This window comes from Cervus canadensis, chromosome 3 (assembly GCF_019320065.1).
Source record: "Cervus canadensis isolate Bull #8, Minnesota chromosome 3, ASM1932006v1, whole genome shotgun sequence".
Lineage (NCBI taxonomy): Eukaryota > Metazoa > Chordata > Mammalia > Artiodactyla > Cervidae > Cervus > Cervus canadensis.
This window is the reverse complement of record NC_057388.1, coordinates 23,112,786-23,131,895: the sequence shown is the minus strand read 5'-3', so window position 1 is coordinate 23,131,895 and position 19,110 is coordinate 23,112,786. Positions and strand designations below refer to the sequence as shown.

General features: G+C 39.0%; 1 protein-coding gene across 2 annotated transcripts in view; it reads left to right on the top strand.

The window, feature by feature from the left end:
• CRPPA (CDP-L-ribitol pyrophosphorylase A) overlaps positions 1 to 19,110 on the top strand; it is a 397,343-nt gene that overhangs the window by 35,429 nt on the left and 342,804 nt on the right. For both annotated transcript variants that reach the window (XM_043462762.1, XM_043462761.1), the window contains exon 3: positions 5,750 to 5,899. In XM_043462762.1, the coding sequence (XP_043318697.1) occupies positions 5,750 to 5,899 (150 nt within the window). The remainder of the gene's footprint in view (positions 1 to 5,749; positions 5,900 to 19,110) is intronic.

Genomic DNA, 19,110 nt, shown 5'->3' with positions numbered 1-19,110 from the left:
TGAGAAGAAAGGTAAGCTATATTTATAAGGAATGGCATTACCTGGGAAGCTCAATGTCATATTAACCTTCTTGTTTTCTATTTTCACTTTTCACTTGTTACTGTGGATTCAAGATACCATTCTTTTCTTCCTATAATACACTTTTACTAATCTTTTATGCTGTTTTTGTCAAATACATGTTTCAATGTTATTGGTTGATCAGTTACTTATATATTTTATACAGTTTCTTTTTAAACCTCATAAGACAGAAATAGGCATTTATACTCTTTTTTTCTTGTTTTTTTTTAATGGTGGTCTTTTTCGTGTGAATTTGGATTACTGTCTACACTTGGCTTTCTTTCAGCTTGAAGTTTGTAGGGTGAATCAGCTAGACATGAAATATACTTGTTTGCTCTGAGATGTTATTTTGATCTAATTTTTGTAAATGCTCATTTTGCTGGACTTTACCTTTAACAGGTTTTTATTTTGAGCAGTTAATATCACCTACCTGCCTTCTGGCTTCCATTGTTTCTGATTAGAATCTGTTGTTAATCTTATTGGTATTCTCTTGTTAATGATAACATTTTTCTCTAGTTGCTTTCAACATTTTTTCTTGTAATTTTAGCTTTTTCATTTTTTACTAAGATGTGTCTGGATATAAATTTGTGTGTATTCTGCTTTGAATATGTTGAGCTCCTTGAGTGTAGAGATTTGTTTTCCTTGGGAAAATTTCAATCATAATTTCTTTGAATATTTTTTCTGCTCCTTTCTTGCTTTTATTCTCCTTCTGGTACTCCTATTACAGAAATGTCTGTAATGATGTCCTACATGTCACAGTGAATCTGTTCATTTTTCTTTGTATAATCTATTGATCTAACTTTAAATTCTGTTATTCTCCAGTTCAAGTCTATTATTGAACCTCTCTAGTGAATTTTGCATTATAGTTACATTTAATTCTAAAATTACTACTCAGTTTTTAAGATATCTGTTCTTAATATTGATGATACTAATGGTTATCATACTTCATTTACACATGGCATCCTTTTGTTCTTTGAACATGTTTGTAACACCTGATTTGACGTCTTACCTGCTTAAGTGTGATATCTGGTCCTATCACAGGCAGTTTCTGTTCCTTTTTTTTTTATCCTTTGTATAGATTCACCTTCCTGTTTGGATGCATGTGTTTCCATTTTTTGTTGTTGAAAAATGCGTATTTTAGAAAATGTATTTTGTGTATCTCTGTAGGGCTTATTTTCTTGGCTACTAAAGTAAACCAGAAAAGTCAGTCTTGTTCCTGTACAGTGCAAAGCCTCTGAAGTCACTTCACAGAGGGTGGAGTTCTAGATGTGTGTTTTAGTCATCAGGGAATGACAGTGGTTTTAGCAGTCTGATCTCTGTTATACTGCCTGCCTCTGACACCCAACTGATAAGCTCCATTCATTGCCTACTAACTGTTGTTTTACTTTGGACCAACGCCCAGTACATAGAGTACCCTAGGTTTCATCCAATTAAATCCTGGCCCCTTAGCAGGGGTAGTTTGTGAAGCCAGTATTTGAGGTTTGCTCTGACTCAGGGGATTGGCGGGAGGTTCTTGTTAGCTGTCTCTTGTTCTGGTTGTCTCTGATAAACTAGCTTGCCTATGGTTCAGCTTTTTGCTCTCATGAAGTGATCTCCTTGCTCTTAATTGCTTACCATGCTGATCTCTGTTTGAGAGTGTACTTATCCTTCAACTTTCTCACACTCACTTCCAATTAAGTGAATTCCCTTGGGGCAAGCTTCACCGTTGTCTGTTATTAGAGCTTGTCTTTCTCCCTGTGAAAAGTCACCGTGCCTGTATCTTGGGGCTATTGGTCGGCATGCAGTTTGAGCAACACCACTTCTTCATGGTAAGGTGCTGCCTGGAGGCAGTAGGCTCCTCTTCTTTTGCCTCTTCCAGCACAGAACCTCTGCCCTCTGTGTGAACTGGGCCAAAGGGGGATGAGGGCCCCAGTGTTCTCTGCCTACCATGCAAGGAGTAGGTCTTCACTCTGTGGGTGGAGGCTGTGTGGGAGAAGGACTGTCCTACCACCTCCTGGCCACACTAGTCTGTAATTGAGCCTCTGTGTCTTGGAGTTGAGTGGGCTGGGAAATGCTGCGCTCTGCCCCTCCCCCTGGGAGCCAGGGGTACAGGGAGGCCTGTCTTCTTGGCCACACCTGCTCTGAGTGGAACTTTAGTCACGCTGAGCTGGGTGTTGTGCAATGAAGGAAAAAACGATGATGGTTCTAGTACCACAGGCTTCATTCTTTCCAAGATTTAAGAGAGATTCTTAAATGTTAACTTGTTGAATGCCCTTAGGACAACTTTCAAAGACTTTAAATGGTTGTTTTTGAAAATGGCTTTTCTTTAGTTACAGTTGTTTTGCTGGGAAGAGACTCTGCACAACTCTTGGTGACATTTTGTGTATCTCATGTTTTTTTAATGTTATGTCATAGTCTGGCATAGAGTGAACTATAAGTAGTTGAAATAGAGCTATGTTTTTTCCCTTAAAAAGCACTATGTACATGTGTGCATTCCTTTCCTGTCTTCTAAAACCTCTGTTGATAGGTGTAGCTTGACAAGTTGGGTTTGCTCTTTTTTTTTTTTTTTTAATTTTGTTGGAGTATAGTTGATTTATAATGTTGTGTTAGTTTCAGGTGTTCGGCAAAGTGAATCAGACTTATATTTATATCTTCACTCTGTTTTAGATTCTTTTCCCGTAGAAGTCATTACACAGTATTGAATAGAGTTCCCTGTGCTGTAAAGTAGGTCCTTATTAGTTATCTGTCTTATATAGTGTGTATATGTTAATCTCAACTTCCCAATTTATCTCTCCCCCCACCTTACTCCCTTGTAACCGTAAGTTTGTTTTCAACATCTGTAACTCTATTTCTGTTTTGTAGATAAGTTCATTTGTACCCTTTTTTTAGATTCCACATGTAAGCAATATCATGCAATACTTGTTTTTCTCTTTTGGACTTCACTCAGTATGACACTCTGTAGGACCATCCATGTTGCTGCAAATGGCATTCTTCCTTTTTTATGGCTGAGTAATATTCCATTGTATATATGTTCCACATCATCTTTACCTATTGCTCTGTTGATGGACATTTCAGTTGCTCCTATGTCCTAGCTATTGTGAATAGTGCTTCAGTGGACCTTGGAGTGCATGTATCTTTTTGAATTATAGTTTTCTCTGGATATATGCTCAGAAGTGGGATTGCTGGATCAGCTAATCTATGACAAAAGAGGCAAGAATAAACCCAACTTGTCAAGCTAGCACCTATCAACAGAGGTTTCAGAAGACAAGACAGGAAAGGAATGCACACATGTACATAGTGCTTTTTAAGGGAAAAAACATAGCTCTATTTCAACTACTTATAGTTCACTCTATGCCAGACTATGACATAACATTAAAAAAACATGAGATACACAAAATGTCACCAAGAGTTGTGCAGAGTCTCTTCCCAGCAAAACAACTGTGACTAAAGAAAAGCCATTTTCAAAAACAACCATTTAAAGTCTTTGAAAGTTGTCCTAAGGGCATTCAACAAGTTAACATTTAAGAATCTCTCTTAAATTTTGGAGAGAATGAAGCCTGTGGTACTAGAACCATCATCCGTTTTTTCCTTCATTCCACGAGAATATACAGCAAGAATATACAGCTGGAGAAAATACAGTGTCTTTGATGAGTGGTGTTGGGAAAACTGGACAGCCACATGTAAAAGAATGAAACACAAAAATAAACTCAAAATGGATTAAAGGCTGGATACTATATAACTCTTAGAGAAAAACATAGAACACTCTGACATAAATCACAGCAAGATCTTTTTGGTTCTGCCCCCTAGAGTAATAAAAATAAACCCAAAAATAAACCTAAAAATAAACAAATGGAACCTAATGAAACTTAAAAGCTTTTTGTGCAACAAAGGAAACCATAAACAAAATGAAAAGACAACCCTCAGAATAGGAGAAAATATTTGCAAATGAAGCAACTGACAAGGGATTGATCTCTAGAATACACAAATAGCTCACACAGCTCAATATTAAAAGAAAAAGATTTCTCCAGAGAAGATATACAGATGGCTAAAGAGCTCATCTTTTCAAGATGCTCAACATCACTAATTATTAAAGCAACGTGAATCAAAACTGCAATGAGGTATCACCTCTCACTGGTCAGGATGGCCATCATCATAACGTCTATGCATTGTAAATGCAGGAGAGGGTGTGGAGAGAAGGTAGCCCTCCTCCACTGCTGGTGGTCACGTAAACTGGTGCAGCCACTATGGAGAACTGCATGAAGGATCCTTAAAAAACTAAAAATAGAGCTACCAAAGGGCTTGCTCTTTACCTGTCTTTCATCCCCTTGGACATAATCACTCCCTATCAGCCCTGGCTGTCTCTTCACTTTTGCTTTTATGCCTAGGCTCCACATCTCTGCTTGAGTCATTGGAAATGGTGACACGGTTTGTACGCTGTCTGCTTGGCTCACACATTAGCTTTGATTTTCAGCCAATCCCTTGGCCTTTGTAAACTAGTTTGTGGACAGTCTATCTTTCTCAGATGTGGTCTCCTGGAGACCAAATTCTTCTTAGGTGTTAATGTTATGTGCTGTATTTATATGAAAGATAAGACATTTTCCAGTTAATCTAAGACAGTTGGGTTAATTATCCTAACTGGGAACTTCATTTTAAGGCTACTTCACCGAGGTAGCTGTATGGTATGGACCTTCAAGACTATATTACAGTGTAACTTTATTAAAGGTAAACGGAAAAACTGTCAGATAAGGTGTCTTTTTAAAATTTAGATGCATCTATTAATGAGACAGAGCTTTCATCAGAGCAGTTGAAATCAGTGGACATTTTGCCTCGGGGAGCTTCACATGGATGCTGTGTTTGAAGGGAGCTGTTTTTCACAGGAATTAGAGCAAGGCAGAAATTCATTGTCATTTGGGTGGTGGCAGAGCTCATTTTGGAGATCTTAGGGGATGTGTTTTTTTCCTTAATGATCTAATGTGTAAATTAAATACTTGAAGGCACATTAACAAGTAAATATTCATGTGTAACCCATTTCATTCCTGGACAATAGTCTCTTTCTGTCTCCCATCTTCAGGGAGTGTCCAATTTTATCTGAGCATCCTTTCTTAGTATTTGACTTCAATAGCCTGTGATGAAAAGGATTTTGGACCCATAATGAAGAATTGTTTATATCTCTTACTATATAGAACTGTAGTGGTTTGAGATTGGTGGGCTTTTTGGCTGCACTGGGTCTTTATGCTGTGCATGGGGTTTCTCTAGATGTGGCGAGCAGGGGCTGTTCTTGAGTTGCGGTACCCGGACTTCTCATTGTGGTGGCTTCTCTTGTTGTGGAGCGTGGGTTCTAGGGCACACGGGCTTCAGTAGTTGTAGCTTGCCGGCTCAGTAGTTACGGCTCCAGGGCTCTAGAGCATGAACTTAACGGTGGCGCACGGGCTTTGTTGCTCTGCAACTTGTGGAATCTTCATGGATCAGGGATCAAACTCATGTCTCCTACATTGGTAGATGCTTATCCCCTGTGTCACCAGGGAAGTACTGATACTGGTCTTTGATTGTAAATGATTTTATTTATGAGCCAAAATAAAGTCTTGTTTGAATATTTTCTTGAGGTAGCTTGTTGAAGGTATAAGATCCGTTTCAAGACAGAGCCAGAGTTGAGAACTTTTGGATATTTTTAGGTGATGTAAATGTGTCATTTGCATCTCCGTTTGTCCTTTAGGCCTCGGGAGCAACCCGACCTCTTGTGTCTACTGTCGTCAGTCCGTCTGCAGACAGCTGCTTAGACCACTCCCTGGAGCGTGCCAGACACAGGGCAAGTGAGATGCCACAGGCCTTTCTATTTGATGTGATCTATGAAGCATATCAGCAGGTAAGAATCTTGGCTTTTTGAAAATCTACCATATTGGGCATCAGTAAGAACCACTCCCATATGTGGAGATTAGCTAGAAGAACTCATGGTGCTCTAGAGTGAACTTAGGACTCAAATTAATTAGAGTGAAGTTGGATCATGTGAGTAAAAGATGTAGACAGAGTCTGGAGGAGTCCATGTGACATCTTCCTCGTGATCTGTCCCCTTAGGATGACCCAAAGCACACCTTCCTTCCAGCAATGACAAGGCAGCAGCATGGGTGTGATGCTTCTTTCCAGGGAAGCCCATTAGAGACTTGGTGTCTTAAAGCACTAGGTTGGTCATGTAGATACTTCTGCCTTGCACTTAAATTTCAGATTCCCAGGAGGAAAGCAGGTGTTCAGCATAAACCATATTGTTTACATGGACATTTAGGCGCAGTGAACCACTCTTACCAGTTAACTATTCCCTGGAAACACGCCAAGAAATAAACTCCCTGATGCTGGCCGAGAGCCTGCCTGGTGAGTGGGTCTTTGAAAGTTAAGCAGTCTCAGCTGTACTGTAGTAAACAATCTGCACAACTGTAGAGACATTGTGTTAAAATTTTAAAGGTAAGTGATTTCAAAATACCAAGTCATTTGTGTTTAGGTTATACTGAATTATCTTTGTTTTCATATTTTGGAAACATTTTTGTACCTGTAAATTTTTACTGCTATTCATTTCTGTGTTTATTCATTAAACAGTTATTAAACATCAGGTATTATGCTTGACAGAAACTTTCCAATGAAATAGGATCATTGCAACAACTAAAGCAGTGCTTGGCTGATGTTAAACAATCAGTAAATAGAGATAGATGGACTTTAGGGATATATGAGATAATGGTAACATAAATATCGACATTTTATAATAAAAGAATACCACTATTTGGATAGTTGTTCAGTTGCTAAGTCATGTCCAACTCTTCTGGAACCCCATGGACTATAGTCCACCAGGCTCCCCTGTCCATGGGATTTTCTAGGCAAGAATACTAGAGTCGGTTGCCATTTCCTTCTCCAGGGGATCTTCTCAACTCGGGGATTAAACTCATGTCTCCTACCTTGGCAGGAGGGTTCTTTACCACCGAGGCACCAGGAAAGTCCACATTTTGGATAAAAAGTAGTTAATTACATAATGAATCAATCTTGATTATCAATTACTGTTTTTTTTTTTTATTTATTTTTTTGTCATACATTGATATGAATCAGCCATAGATTTACATGTATTCCCCATCCCGATCCCCCCTCCCACCTCCCTCTCCACCCCATTCCTCTGGGTCTTCCCAGTGTACCAGGCCCAAGCACTTGTCTCATGCATCCCACCTGGGCTGGTGATCTGTTTCACCATAGATAGTATACATGCTGTTCTTTTGAAATATCCCACCCTCACATTCTCCCACAGAGTTCAGAAGTCTGTTCTGTATTTCTGTGTCTCTTTTTCTGTTTTGCATATAGGGTTATCGTTACCATCTTTCTAAATTCCATATATATGTGTTAGTATGCTGTAATGTTCTTTATCTTTCTGGCTTACTTCACTCTGTATAAGGGGCTCCAGTTTCATCCATCTCATTAGGACTGATTCAAATGAATTCTTTTTAATGGCTGAGTAATATTCCATGGTGTATATGTACCACAGCTTCCTTATCCATTCGTCTGCTGATGGGCATCTAGGTTGCTTCCATGTCCTGGCTATTATAAACAGTGCTGCGATGAACATTGGGGTGCACGTGTCTCTTTCAGATCTGGTTTCCTCAGTGTGTATGCCCAGAAGTGGGATTGCTGGGTCATATGGCAGTTCTATTTCCAGTTGTTTAAGAAATCTCCACACTGTTTTCCATAGCGGCTGTACTAGTTTGCATTCCCACCAACAGTGTAAGAGGGTTCCCTTTTCTCCACACCCTCTCCAGCATTTATTGCTTGTAGACTTTTGGATAGCAGCCATCCTGACTGGCGTGTAATGGTACCTCATTGTGGTTTTGATTTGCATTTCTCTGATAATGAGTGATGTTGAGCATCTTTTCATGTGTTTGTTAGCCATCTGTATGTCTTCTTTGGAGAAATGTCTGTTTAGTTCTTTGGCCCATTTTTTGATTGGGTCATTTATTTTTCTGGAATTGAGCTGCAGGAGTTGCTTGTATATTTTTGAGATTAATCCTTTGTCTGTTTCTTCATTTGCTATTATTTTCTCCCAATCTGAGGGCTGTCTTTTCACCTTACTTATAGTTTCCTTTGTAGTGCAAAAGCTTTTAAGTTTCATTAGGTCCCATTTGTTTAGTTTTGCTTTTATTTCCAATATTCTGGGAGGTGGGTCATAGAGGATCTTGCTGTGATTTCTGTCGGAGAGTGTTTTGCCTGTGTTCTCCTCTAGGAGTTTTATAGTTTCTGGTCTTACATTTAGATCTTTAATCCATTTTGAGTTTATTTTTGTGTATGGTGTTAGAAAGTGTTCTAGTTTCATTCTTTTACAAGTGGTTGACCAGTTTTCCCAGCACCACTTGTTAAAGAGGTTGTCTTTTTTCCATTGTATATCCTTGCCTCCTTTGTCAAAGATAAGGTGTCCATAGGTCCGTGGATTTATCTCTGGGCTTTCTATTCTGTTCCATTGATCTATATTTCTGTCTTTGTGCCAGTACCATACTGTCTTGAAGACTGTGGCTTTGTAGTAGAGTCTGAAGTCAGGCAGGTTGATTCCTCCAGTTCCATTCTTCTTTCTCAAGATTACTTTGGCTATTCGAGGTTTTTTGTATTTCCATACAAATTGTGAAATTCTTTGGTCTAGTTCTCAATTACTGTTTTAAATATTGAATTCTCAGTAAATGGGAACCAGTTTTCATGGTATGAATAGTTGACCATGGTTTGTTTTCTTAAAATTTGCTGCACAGAAATTTACCTGCATTTGGTCATTAATCAAATGTTACCCTGTTAAAAATCCTAAAAAGCCTAAATCTTGCTGAGATAGACATCTGCTTAATATTTCTAATATTTTTTAAGATTAATGAAAGAATTTATTCATCTTTATGTGATCATTTATTTTAAGAAGAATAAATGTTAGCTCTAGTTTAGAAAATTTAATACAATCCTATGATCCTCACATTAGAGTAGTATGTTTCAACAATTTTTGGTAGAGAATTAAGCCCTGAAGCACTGAGGTACTGATTCTCAAATTATGGTTACCAGGCCAGCAACCTAAGCATATGGTAGATTTTGTGAAAATGCAAATTCTGGGCCTTTACCTCAGACCTACTTAGTTAGAAACTCTGGGAATGGAAACACCAATTTGTGTTTTAACAAACAAGTCTGCCATGTGATCCTGATTAACCCTGAATTTTGGGAACCAAAATTTACCACATACAACCCTAAGGTATTCATTGTATGTGTTAAAGTCTCTTCCGTTGCATTCTTCGGAGAATTGAGAATGAAGTCACACAAAACCAACTCTTGGTTGGTTCAGAGCAGGAGTGCTCACAGCATTTTGGAGGTTTTGATGCAAGTTCTTATGAAAGTCATTTTTGATCATGAAGTAATTCATTAGAAAGTTTGTATAAAATATTTCTCTCTTATCTATACTATTTGTGTATATATATGTTCTGGTTTTAACAAGTAGAGAAGAGTAAAACAGGACAGAGTTCCAGGGGTGGGAAGTCATTTTCTATAGATTGGTCAGAGGTACCCTGTGAAAGGTAAAATTTAAGCCAGCATTGAGAAGTGAGTGAGGCGATAAGTCGTGCAGGTAACTGAGAGCATTATTTTAGGTACAGGATGCAGAATCTAAAAAGGTGGAGTGAGGCTAGAGAAGAATGACATCATGGAGGGAAGTAGGAGACGTGGTTAGGGAGGCTCTGTGTGTGGTATCTTGTAGGGTCTTAAAGGCAATGATATGGGCTTTAGGTTTTACCGTGAATGAAAAGGGAACTTGAGATGGTGCTGTGTGAAGTCCCACTTCTATGGGACCACCCTATCCCTTGTGGGGATGGTACTTCACAGAAGGTAAGGGAAGAAGTAAGCTATTGTGATGATCAAGGCAAAGATGATGACAATTAGGGCAATTTGTGTAATATAGTATTTGGTGTGAAGTGTTTGTGTGCTGAAGAGATTTAGAGGTGAAATGAGGATAAGCCATTTAGTCAGGGATCAGGTATCAGAATGGGAAGACGAATGGGTCCAAGGATTTGCTCTGAATAACTAGAACACAGTGGTCCTTTATTGAGATAGGAAATGCTAGGGAAGAGAGTTTTGTATGATAAGATCAAAAGTTTGCTTCTGTTGTACTAAGTTTGAGGTTTCCTGTAGACGTTGTAAAAAATATGAAGGAGGTAGTTGAATATATGAAACTATAATTCTGTGGAAAGGTCCAGATAAAGATAGGCACTTGATTTTTTCCCTGACCTCAGGGAACCCTACTAGTGCTCTGTGGTGACCTAAGTGGGAAATAAATCCAAAAAAGAGGCGATACATGTGTATGGCTGACTCACTTTGTGTACAGTAGAAGCCAACACATTGTAAAGCAACTAGACTCCAGTGAAAATAAAAGGATAGAGAAGAGCTAATGCCTATCCTTCTAAAACTCTTTCAAGAAGTTTCAGAGGAAGGAACACTTTCAAACTCATTCTACGAGGCCATCATCACCGTGATACCAAGACCAGACAAAGACAACACATAAAAAGAATACTACAGGCCAGTATCACTGATGAACATAGATGCAAAAATCCTCAGCAAAATTTAGCAAACAGAATTCAGCAACACATCAAAAAGCTCATACACCATGATCAAGTTGGGTTTATTCCAGGGATGCAAGGATTCTTCAATATATGCAAATCAATCAATGTGATCTACCATATTAACAAATTGAAAGATAAAAACCATATGATCTCAGTAGATGCAGAAAAAGCCTTTGACAAAATTTGGCACCCATTTATGATTAAATGGGCCTAGAAGGAACCTACCTGAACATGGCCCTATATGATAAAACTACAGCAAACATTATTCTCAATCATGAAAAACTGAAAGCATTCCCCCTAAGATCAAGAACAAGACAAGGGTGTCAACTTTCACCAGTGTTATTCAGGATCATTCTGGAAGTCCTAGCTACAGCAATCAGAGAAGAAAAAGAAATAAAAGTAATCCAGATTGGAAAAGAAGAAGTAAAGCTCTCACTGTTTGCAGATGACATGATACTGTGCATAGAAAACTCTAAAGATAGTGTCAGAAAATTACTAGAAGTTAATCAGTGAATATAGCAAAGTTGCAGGATACAAAATCAATACACAGATATCACTTGCAGTCCTATATACTAACAATGAAAAATCAGAAAGAGAAATTAGGGAATCAATCCCTTTCACCATTGCGACTAAAAGAATTAAATATATAGGAATAAACTTACCTAAGGAGAAAAAAGAACACAGAAAATTATAAGACACTAATGAAAGAAATCAAAGATGACATTAACAGATGGAGAGATATTCCATGTTCCTGGATAGGAAGAATCAATATTGTGAAAATGGCTATACTACCAAACTCAGTCTACAAATTCAATGTGATCCCTATCAAATTACCAATGACATTTTTCACAGAACTAGAACAAAACATTTCATAATTCCGATGGAAACACAAAAGACCCCGAATATCCAAAGCAGTCTTGAGAAAGAAGAATGGAGCTGGAGGAATCAACCTTCCTGACTTCAGATTATACTAAAAAGCTACAGTCTTCAAGACAGTATGATACTGGCACAAAAGCAGAAATATGAAACAAGATAGAAAGCCCTGAAATAAACCCATCCCCTATGGGTACCTTATCTTTGACAAAGGAGGCAAGAGTATACAATGGGGGCAAAGACAACTTCTTCAATAAATGGTGCTGGGAATACTGGACAGCTACATGTAAAAGAATGAAATTAGAACACTTAACACCATACACAAAGATAAACTCAAAAAGGATTAATGACCTACATGCAAGCCCAGAAACAGTAAAACTCTTAGAGGAAAACATAGGCAGAATACCTGATGACATAAAGAAAAGTAAAATCCTCTATGACCCACCTCCTAGAGTAACAAAAATAATAACAAATGTAAACAAGTAGGACCTGATTAAACTTAAAAGCTTTTGCACAGCAAAGGAAACTATAAGCGAGGTGAAAAGACAACCCTCAGAATGGGAGAAAATAATAGTAAATGAAACAACTGACAAAGGATTAATTTCCAAAATATAGAAGCAGCTCATACAACTCAATGCCAGAAAAACAAACAACCCAGTGAAAAAGTGGGAAAAAGACCTAAGCAGACGTTTCTCCAAAGAAGACATACAGATGGCTAACAGCACATGAAAAGATGCTCAACATCGCTCATTATTAGAAAAATGCAAGTCAAAACTACAATGAGATACCACCTCACATTGGTCAGAATGGCCATCATCAAAAGGTCTACAAACAATAAATGCTGGAGAGGCTGTGGAGAAAAGGAATGCTTTTGCACTGTTGGTGGGAATGTAAATTGATACAGCCACTATGGAAGATGGTATGGAGATTCCTTAAAAAAGTAGGAATAAAGCCACCATATGACCCAGCAGTCCCACTCCTAGGCATATACCCAAAGGAAACCAAAATTGAAAGAGACACATGTATCCCATTGCTCATTGCAGCACTATTTACAATAGCTAGAACATGGAAGCAACCTAGATGTCCATCGACAGAGGAATGGACAAAAGTTGTGGTACATAAACACAATGGGATATTACTCAGCTGTAAAAAGGAATGCCTTTGAGTCAGTTCTAATGAGGTGGATGAACCTAGAACCTATTACACAGAGTGAAGTAAGTCAGAAAGAGAAAGATAGATATTGTATTCTAACACATATATACGGAATCTAGAAAAATGGTACTGAAGAATTTATTTACAGGGCAGCAGTGGAGAAACAGAGATAATAGGCTTGTGGACATCGGGAGAGGGGAGGAGAGGGTGAGATGTATGGAAAGAGTAACATGGGAACTTACATTACCATATGTAAAATAGATAGCCAATGGGAATTTTCTTTGTGGCTGAGGAAACTCACACGGGGGCTCTGTATCAACCTAGAGGGGTGGGATGAGGAGGGAGGTGGGAGGGTGGTTCAGAAGGGAGGGGATATATGTATGCCTATGGCTGATTGATTCATGTTGAGGTTTGACAGAAAACAACAAAATTCTGTAAAGCAATTATCCTTCAATAAAAAATAAATAAATTTCTAAAAAAAGATAGGCACTTGACAATTGTCATCTTTCAGACACTTAATGCTGTGGCATTGACTGAGATAACTAGAAAAACCGGTAGAAAATAGGAGGGACAGAGGCTGAATCCTGTGGCAGTCAAAGATTTTCAGTTTGGAGAGATGTATTAGTTTCCTATTACTGTGGAAACAAATTATCACTCTCAGAGAACTGAAAAAAGAACTTTAAAATTCTGGAGATCAGAAATCCAAAGTCAAGGTGATAGGGCTGTGTTTCTTGAGACTGCCGTGGAGACTATTTCCTTGACATATCTAGTTTCTAGAGGCCACTTCCATTCTTGGCTCCTGGCCTGTCCTTCATACCACTCCAAACTCTTGTGTTCAATGTTAACTGTCTTCAGTGCCCTGCCTTCCTCTGAGAAGAATTCTAGTGATGGCATCAGGCCCACCTAGATAATCCAGGATAATCTCCCCATCTCAAAGTCTCTAATGTTATCTTCAAAGTCCCTTTACCATATTAATGGACATACTCAGATTCTGGGAATTAGGAAATGGATATCTTGGGAAGGACATTTTTTAGGAGAGGAGTGGCCACAGAGTAAGAAGGTAATGTCCCAGGAGCCTAGTGAAGAAGGAGTTCAAGAATGATTCAGTGCTCTATAATGGTTTCAAAAGTAGAAAGGATTGAGAACTGACGTAAGCCTTACTCATGTGAGATGAGCGGTGTTTGAAGGGTAGTGGTAGCAACAGAAGCCTGGGTATAATTGAATGGCTAGAGAACAGGAGGGCCACTCTTCATAGGAACTTCCTTGCATATGGAGGAGACAAATGGGGGTAACCGAAGGGGGTTATAAACTAAGAATTTTTTTTTTATTAACGTGGGTGACATAGCATGTTGATTGTAGTTATTGTTCTGTCCCTAAGTTATGTCTGACTCTTTGTGACCCTATGGACTGCAGCACGCCAGGCTTCTGTCATCCTTCACTATCCCCGGAGTTTGCTTAAACCCATGTCCATTGAGTCAGTGCTGCCACTCAACCATCTCAGCCTCTGTTGCCCCTTTCTCCTCCTGCCCTCAGTCTTTCCCAGCATCAGAGTCTTTTCCAGTGAATTGGGGTCTTCACATCAGGTGGCCGAAGTATTGGAGCTTCAGCATCAGTGCTTCCAATGAATATTCAGGGTTGAGTTCCTTTAGAACCAACTGGTTTGATTTCCTTGCAGTCCAAGGGACTCTCAAGAGTCTTTTCCAGCACCATCAGTTCTTCAACGATTAGCCGTCTTTATGATCCAAATCTCACATTTGTATATGACTACTGGAAAAACCATAGCATTGACTATGGCAAACCATTGGCAAAACTAAAGCAAACCAAACCATTGGCAAAATGATGTCTCTGCTTTTTGATACACTGTCCAGGTTTGTCGCTGTTTCTTCCAAGGAGCAAACATTTTATTTCTAGGTTACAGTTACCATCCACAGTGATTTTGGAGCCCAAGAAAATAAAATCTGTTACTGCTTCCACTTTTTTCCCTGACTGTTTGCCATGAGGTGATGGGATCAGATGCCATGATCTTAATTTTCAGAGTGTTGAGTTACAGGCCAGCTCTTTCACTCTCCTCTTTCACCCTCATTAAGAGGCTCCTTAGTTCCTCTTCACTTTCTGCCATTGGAGTGATATCATCTCTTATATGAGGTTGTTGATATTTCTCCTGGCAATCTTGATTCTAGCTTGTGATTCATCCAGCCTGGCATTTTGCATGATGTTCTCTGCATATAAGGTAAATAAACAAGATGACTATATACAGCCTTGACATACTCCTTTCCTAATTTTGAGTCATTAATGTGTTCCATGTAAGGTTCTAATTGTTGCTTCTTGACCTGCATTCAGGTTTCTTGGGAGACAGGTAAAGTGGTCTGGTATTCCCATCTCTTTAAGAATTTTCCAGAGTTTATTGTAATCCACTCAATCAAAGGCTTTAGCATAGTCAGTGAAAAAGAGGTAGTTGTTTTTCTGAAATTCCCTTGCTTTTTCTATGATCCAGTGAATGTTGGCAATTTGATCCCTGGTTCCTCTGCCTTTTCTAAATCCAGCTTGAACATCTGGAAGTTCATGGTTCACGTATTGCTGAAACCTGGCCTGGAGAATTTGAGCATTACTTTACTAGCGGGTGAGATGAGTGCAATTGTGTGGTAGTTTGAGCATTCTTTGGCATTGCCTTTCTTAGGATTGGAATAAAAACTGACCTTTTCCAGTCCTGTGACCACTGCTGAGTTTTCCAAATTTGCTGACATACTGAGTGTAGCACCTTAACAGCATCATCTTTTAGGATTTGAAATAGCTCAACTGGAATCCCATCACCTCCACTAGCCTTATTTGTTAGAATGCTTCCTAAGTCCCATTTTACTTCAGACTCCAGGATGTCAGGCTCTAGGTGAGTGACCACACCTAGTGGTTATCTGGGTGATTAAGACCTTCCTTGTATAGTTCTTCTGAGTATTTTTGCCATTTCTTTTTAATATCTTCTGCTTCTGATAGGTCTTTACTGTTTCTGTTCTTTATTGTGTCCATCTTTGCATGAAATGTTCCCTTTGTATCTCTAATTTCCTTGAAGAGATTTCTAATCTTTCCCATTCTTTTATTTCCCTCTATTTCTTTGCACTATTCATCTAAGAAGGCCTTCTTATCTCTCCTTGCTATTCTCTGGCATTCTGCATTCAGTTATTACATTAACATATTGATTTGCTGATGAAATTATTTCAGTTCAGGTCAGTCGCTCAGTTGTGTCCAACTCTTTGTGACCCCATAGACTGCAGTACACCAGGCTTCCCAGTCCATCACCAATTCCCAGAGCTTACTAAAAGTTATGTCCATTGAGTCGGTGATGCCATCCAACCATCTCATCATCTGTCATCCCCTCCTCCCGCCTTCAGTCATTCCCAGCGTCAGGGTCTTTTCAGATGAATCAGTTCTTTGCATCAGGTGGCCAAAGTATTGGAGTTTCAGCTTCAGCATCAAGTCCTTCCAGTGAATATTCAGGACTGACTGATACTATATTGAGAAGGGATAGGGTATAGTATAAGGCTACTTCATCCACAGAGACAGGAGCTAAGGCCATATTTGGGTATGCTGCTGCTGCTGCTAAGTCACATCAGTCGTGTCTGACTGTGTGTGACCCCATAGATGGCAGCCCACCAGGCTCCCATCCCCGAGATTCTCCAGGCAAGAACGCTGGAGTGGGTTGCCATTTCCTTCTCCAATGCATGAAAGTGAAAAGTGAAAGTGAAGTCCCTCAGTCTTGTCCAACTCTTCACGACCCCATGGACTGTAGCCCACCAGGCTCCTCTGTCCATGGAATTTCCCAGGCAAGAGTATCGGAGTGGGTTGCCATTGCCTTTTCTGTATTTGGGTATAGGTGTAGATTAATAGATGTAGGGAAGATGTGGAATTTGTTGTCCGGTTTTTATCTTCTCAGTGATATGGGGTGCAAATATTAGGTGAGACCCAGGGACGGGGGTGGTATCTAGGCTTAGGAAAGAGAAGGTTTGAAAGAGTAAATACTGTCTTGTGTTCTTAAATTATTACACTTAAGTTAAAAATATACAAAACTTGTCCCAAGGGAAAACACAAAACTGTCCCAAGGAAAAAAATACATCTATATTCCAGGGTTATTTTCTAGGCATTTGTGGAAAATTGAAATATTTGATTGAAAAACCACCTAAATGAGTCAGTCATTAATGTGACCTTGAAATATGGACTTGACCTGTGAAGTTGTTATATTTTATCAAGGGTGTAACTTTCCTTTGTGGAGCTCATATAGAAAATACATAATAGTGTTAATCATTTCCTGAGTTCATCAGAAATTAGTTAGTTGTAAGTCTGGTCACATGAGATTGAATTGTGTGCAGAAGAAACACATCTTAATCTGATCGAAAGTCATATGGACATGATCAAAAAGGTTTTTTATTTTCATTTTTTTGAATTTGAGATTATGGATGACTTTTCCTCATCAAATGGTGCTATGGTGTTGGGTGCTTACAGATGTCAAGACGCAGTTCTGTACGTGGATCAGCTGTATTGTTTTCCCAACCATTTCTTGTCTGCTCTCTTTCGTTCTCCTGTTCTATGTGCTCTAGTTATGCTCACCTTATTTCCTCAAATACAAGCTTGTTCTAGAACTTTACTTCCTATCTTGCTATATATCCTTTGGATAGTAAGTAAATTATCATTTAGGAAAGACTTTACTGTTCACCCTCATATGCACTGGGTTAGACCAGCCTACTACGCATTTTCCAAGTGCCCTGCTTTTTCTGCCCAGCATCACAATTAAGAGTGAAACAATTAATTGTGAAATCAATTATGAAATGTCCAACTCTCCTGCTAGACCATGAGCCCTGTGAAGGTAGGGATGGTATCTGTCTTAGCAACTTGGCTGACACCTTGTTAGTACGAAGTACATATTTGTTCAATGGATGAACAGAAAAGAATATGCATATAAACATGAAAAATCTCCAGTGTACTGGTTCTTTTGGGCCACGTCAAGATATTAACACTGTTTCCACTCTGCATTTAGATACCTATGCAAATGTTACCTCCTTAGAGGAGCTTTCCACTGATAACCTTATATAAAATAATATTCTTCAACATGTAATGCTTTATTCTGCTTTAGTTTCACATCACTGACGTATTTTTGGTAGGTTTTTCTTTCCTGAATGACTGTTCCATGAGATCAGGGATTTTATCTTATCTCTAGCACCTGGAAGAGTTCATGGCTTCTGTGAAGTTTGTAATATTTTCTTTTCTTTTTTTTTTTTTTTTGACATTTCTCACCAACTTTATTTTATTTTATTTATTTATTTTTTGGTCATACATTGATATGAATCAGCCATAGATTTACACGTATTCCCCATCCCGATCCCCCCTCCCACCTCCCTCTCCACCCCATTCCTCTGGGTCTTCCCAGTGCACCAGGCCCAAGCACTTGTCTCATGCATCCCACCTGGGCTGGTGATCTGTTTCACCATAAATAGTATACATGCTGTTCTTTTGAAATATCCCACCCTCACATTCTCCCACAGAGTTCAAAAGTCTGTTCTGTATTTCTGTGTCTCTTTTTCCATTTTGCATATAGGGTTATCGTTACCATCTTTCTAAATTCCATATATATGTGTTAGTATGCTTAATGATCTTTATCTTTCTGGCTTACTTCACTCTGTATAAGGGGCTCCAGTTTCATCCATCTCATTAGGACTGATTCAAATGAATTCTTTTTAACGGCTGAGTAATATTCCATGGTGTATATGTACCACAGCTTCCTTATCCATTCATCTGCTGATGGGCATCTAGGTTGCTTCCATGTCCTGGCTATTATAAACAGTGCTGCGATGAACATTGGGGTGCACGTGTCTCTTTCAGATCTGGTTTCCTCAGTGTGTATGCCCAGAAGTGGGATTGCTGGGTCATATGGCAGTTCTATTTCCAGTTGTTTAAGGAATCTCCACACTGTTCTCCATAGCGGCTGTACTAGTTTGCATTCCCACCCACCAACAGTGTTAAGAGGGTTCCCTTTTCTCCACACCCTCTCCAGCATTTATTGCTTGTAGACTTTTGGATAGCAGCCATCCTGACTGGCGTGTAATGGTACCTCATTGTGGTTTTGATTTGCATTTCTCTAATAATGAGTGATGTTGAGCATCTTTTCATGTGTTTGTTAGCCATCTGTATGTCTTCTTTGGAGAAATGTCTGTTTAGTTCTTTGGCCCATTTTTTGATTGGGTCATTATTTTTCTGGAATTGAGCTGCAGGAGTTGCTTGTATATTTTTGAGATTAATCCTTTGTCTGTTTCTTCATTTGCTATTATTTTCTCCCAATCTGAGGGCTGTCTTTTCACCTTGCTTATAGTTTCCTTTGTTGTGCAAAAGCTTTTAAGTTTCATTAGGTCCCATTTGTTTATTTTTGCTTTTATTTCCAATATTCTGGAGGTGGGTCATAGAGGATCCTGCT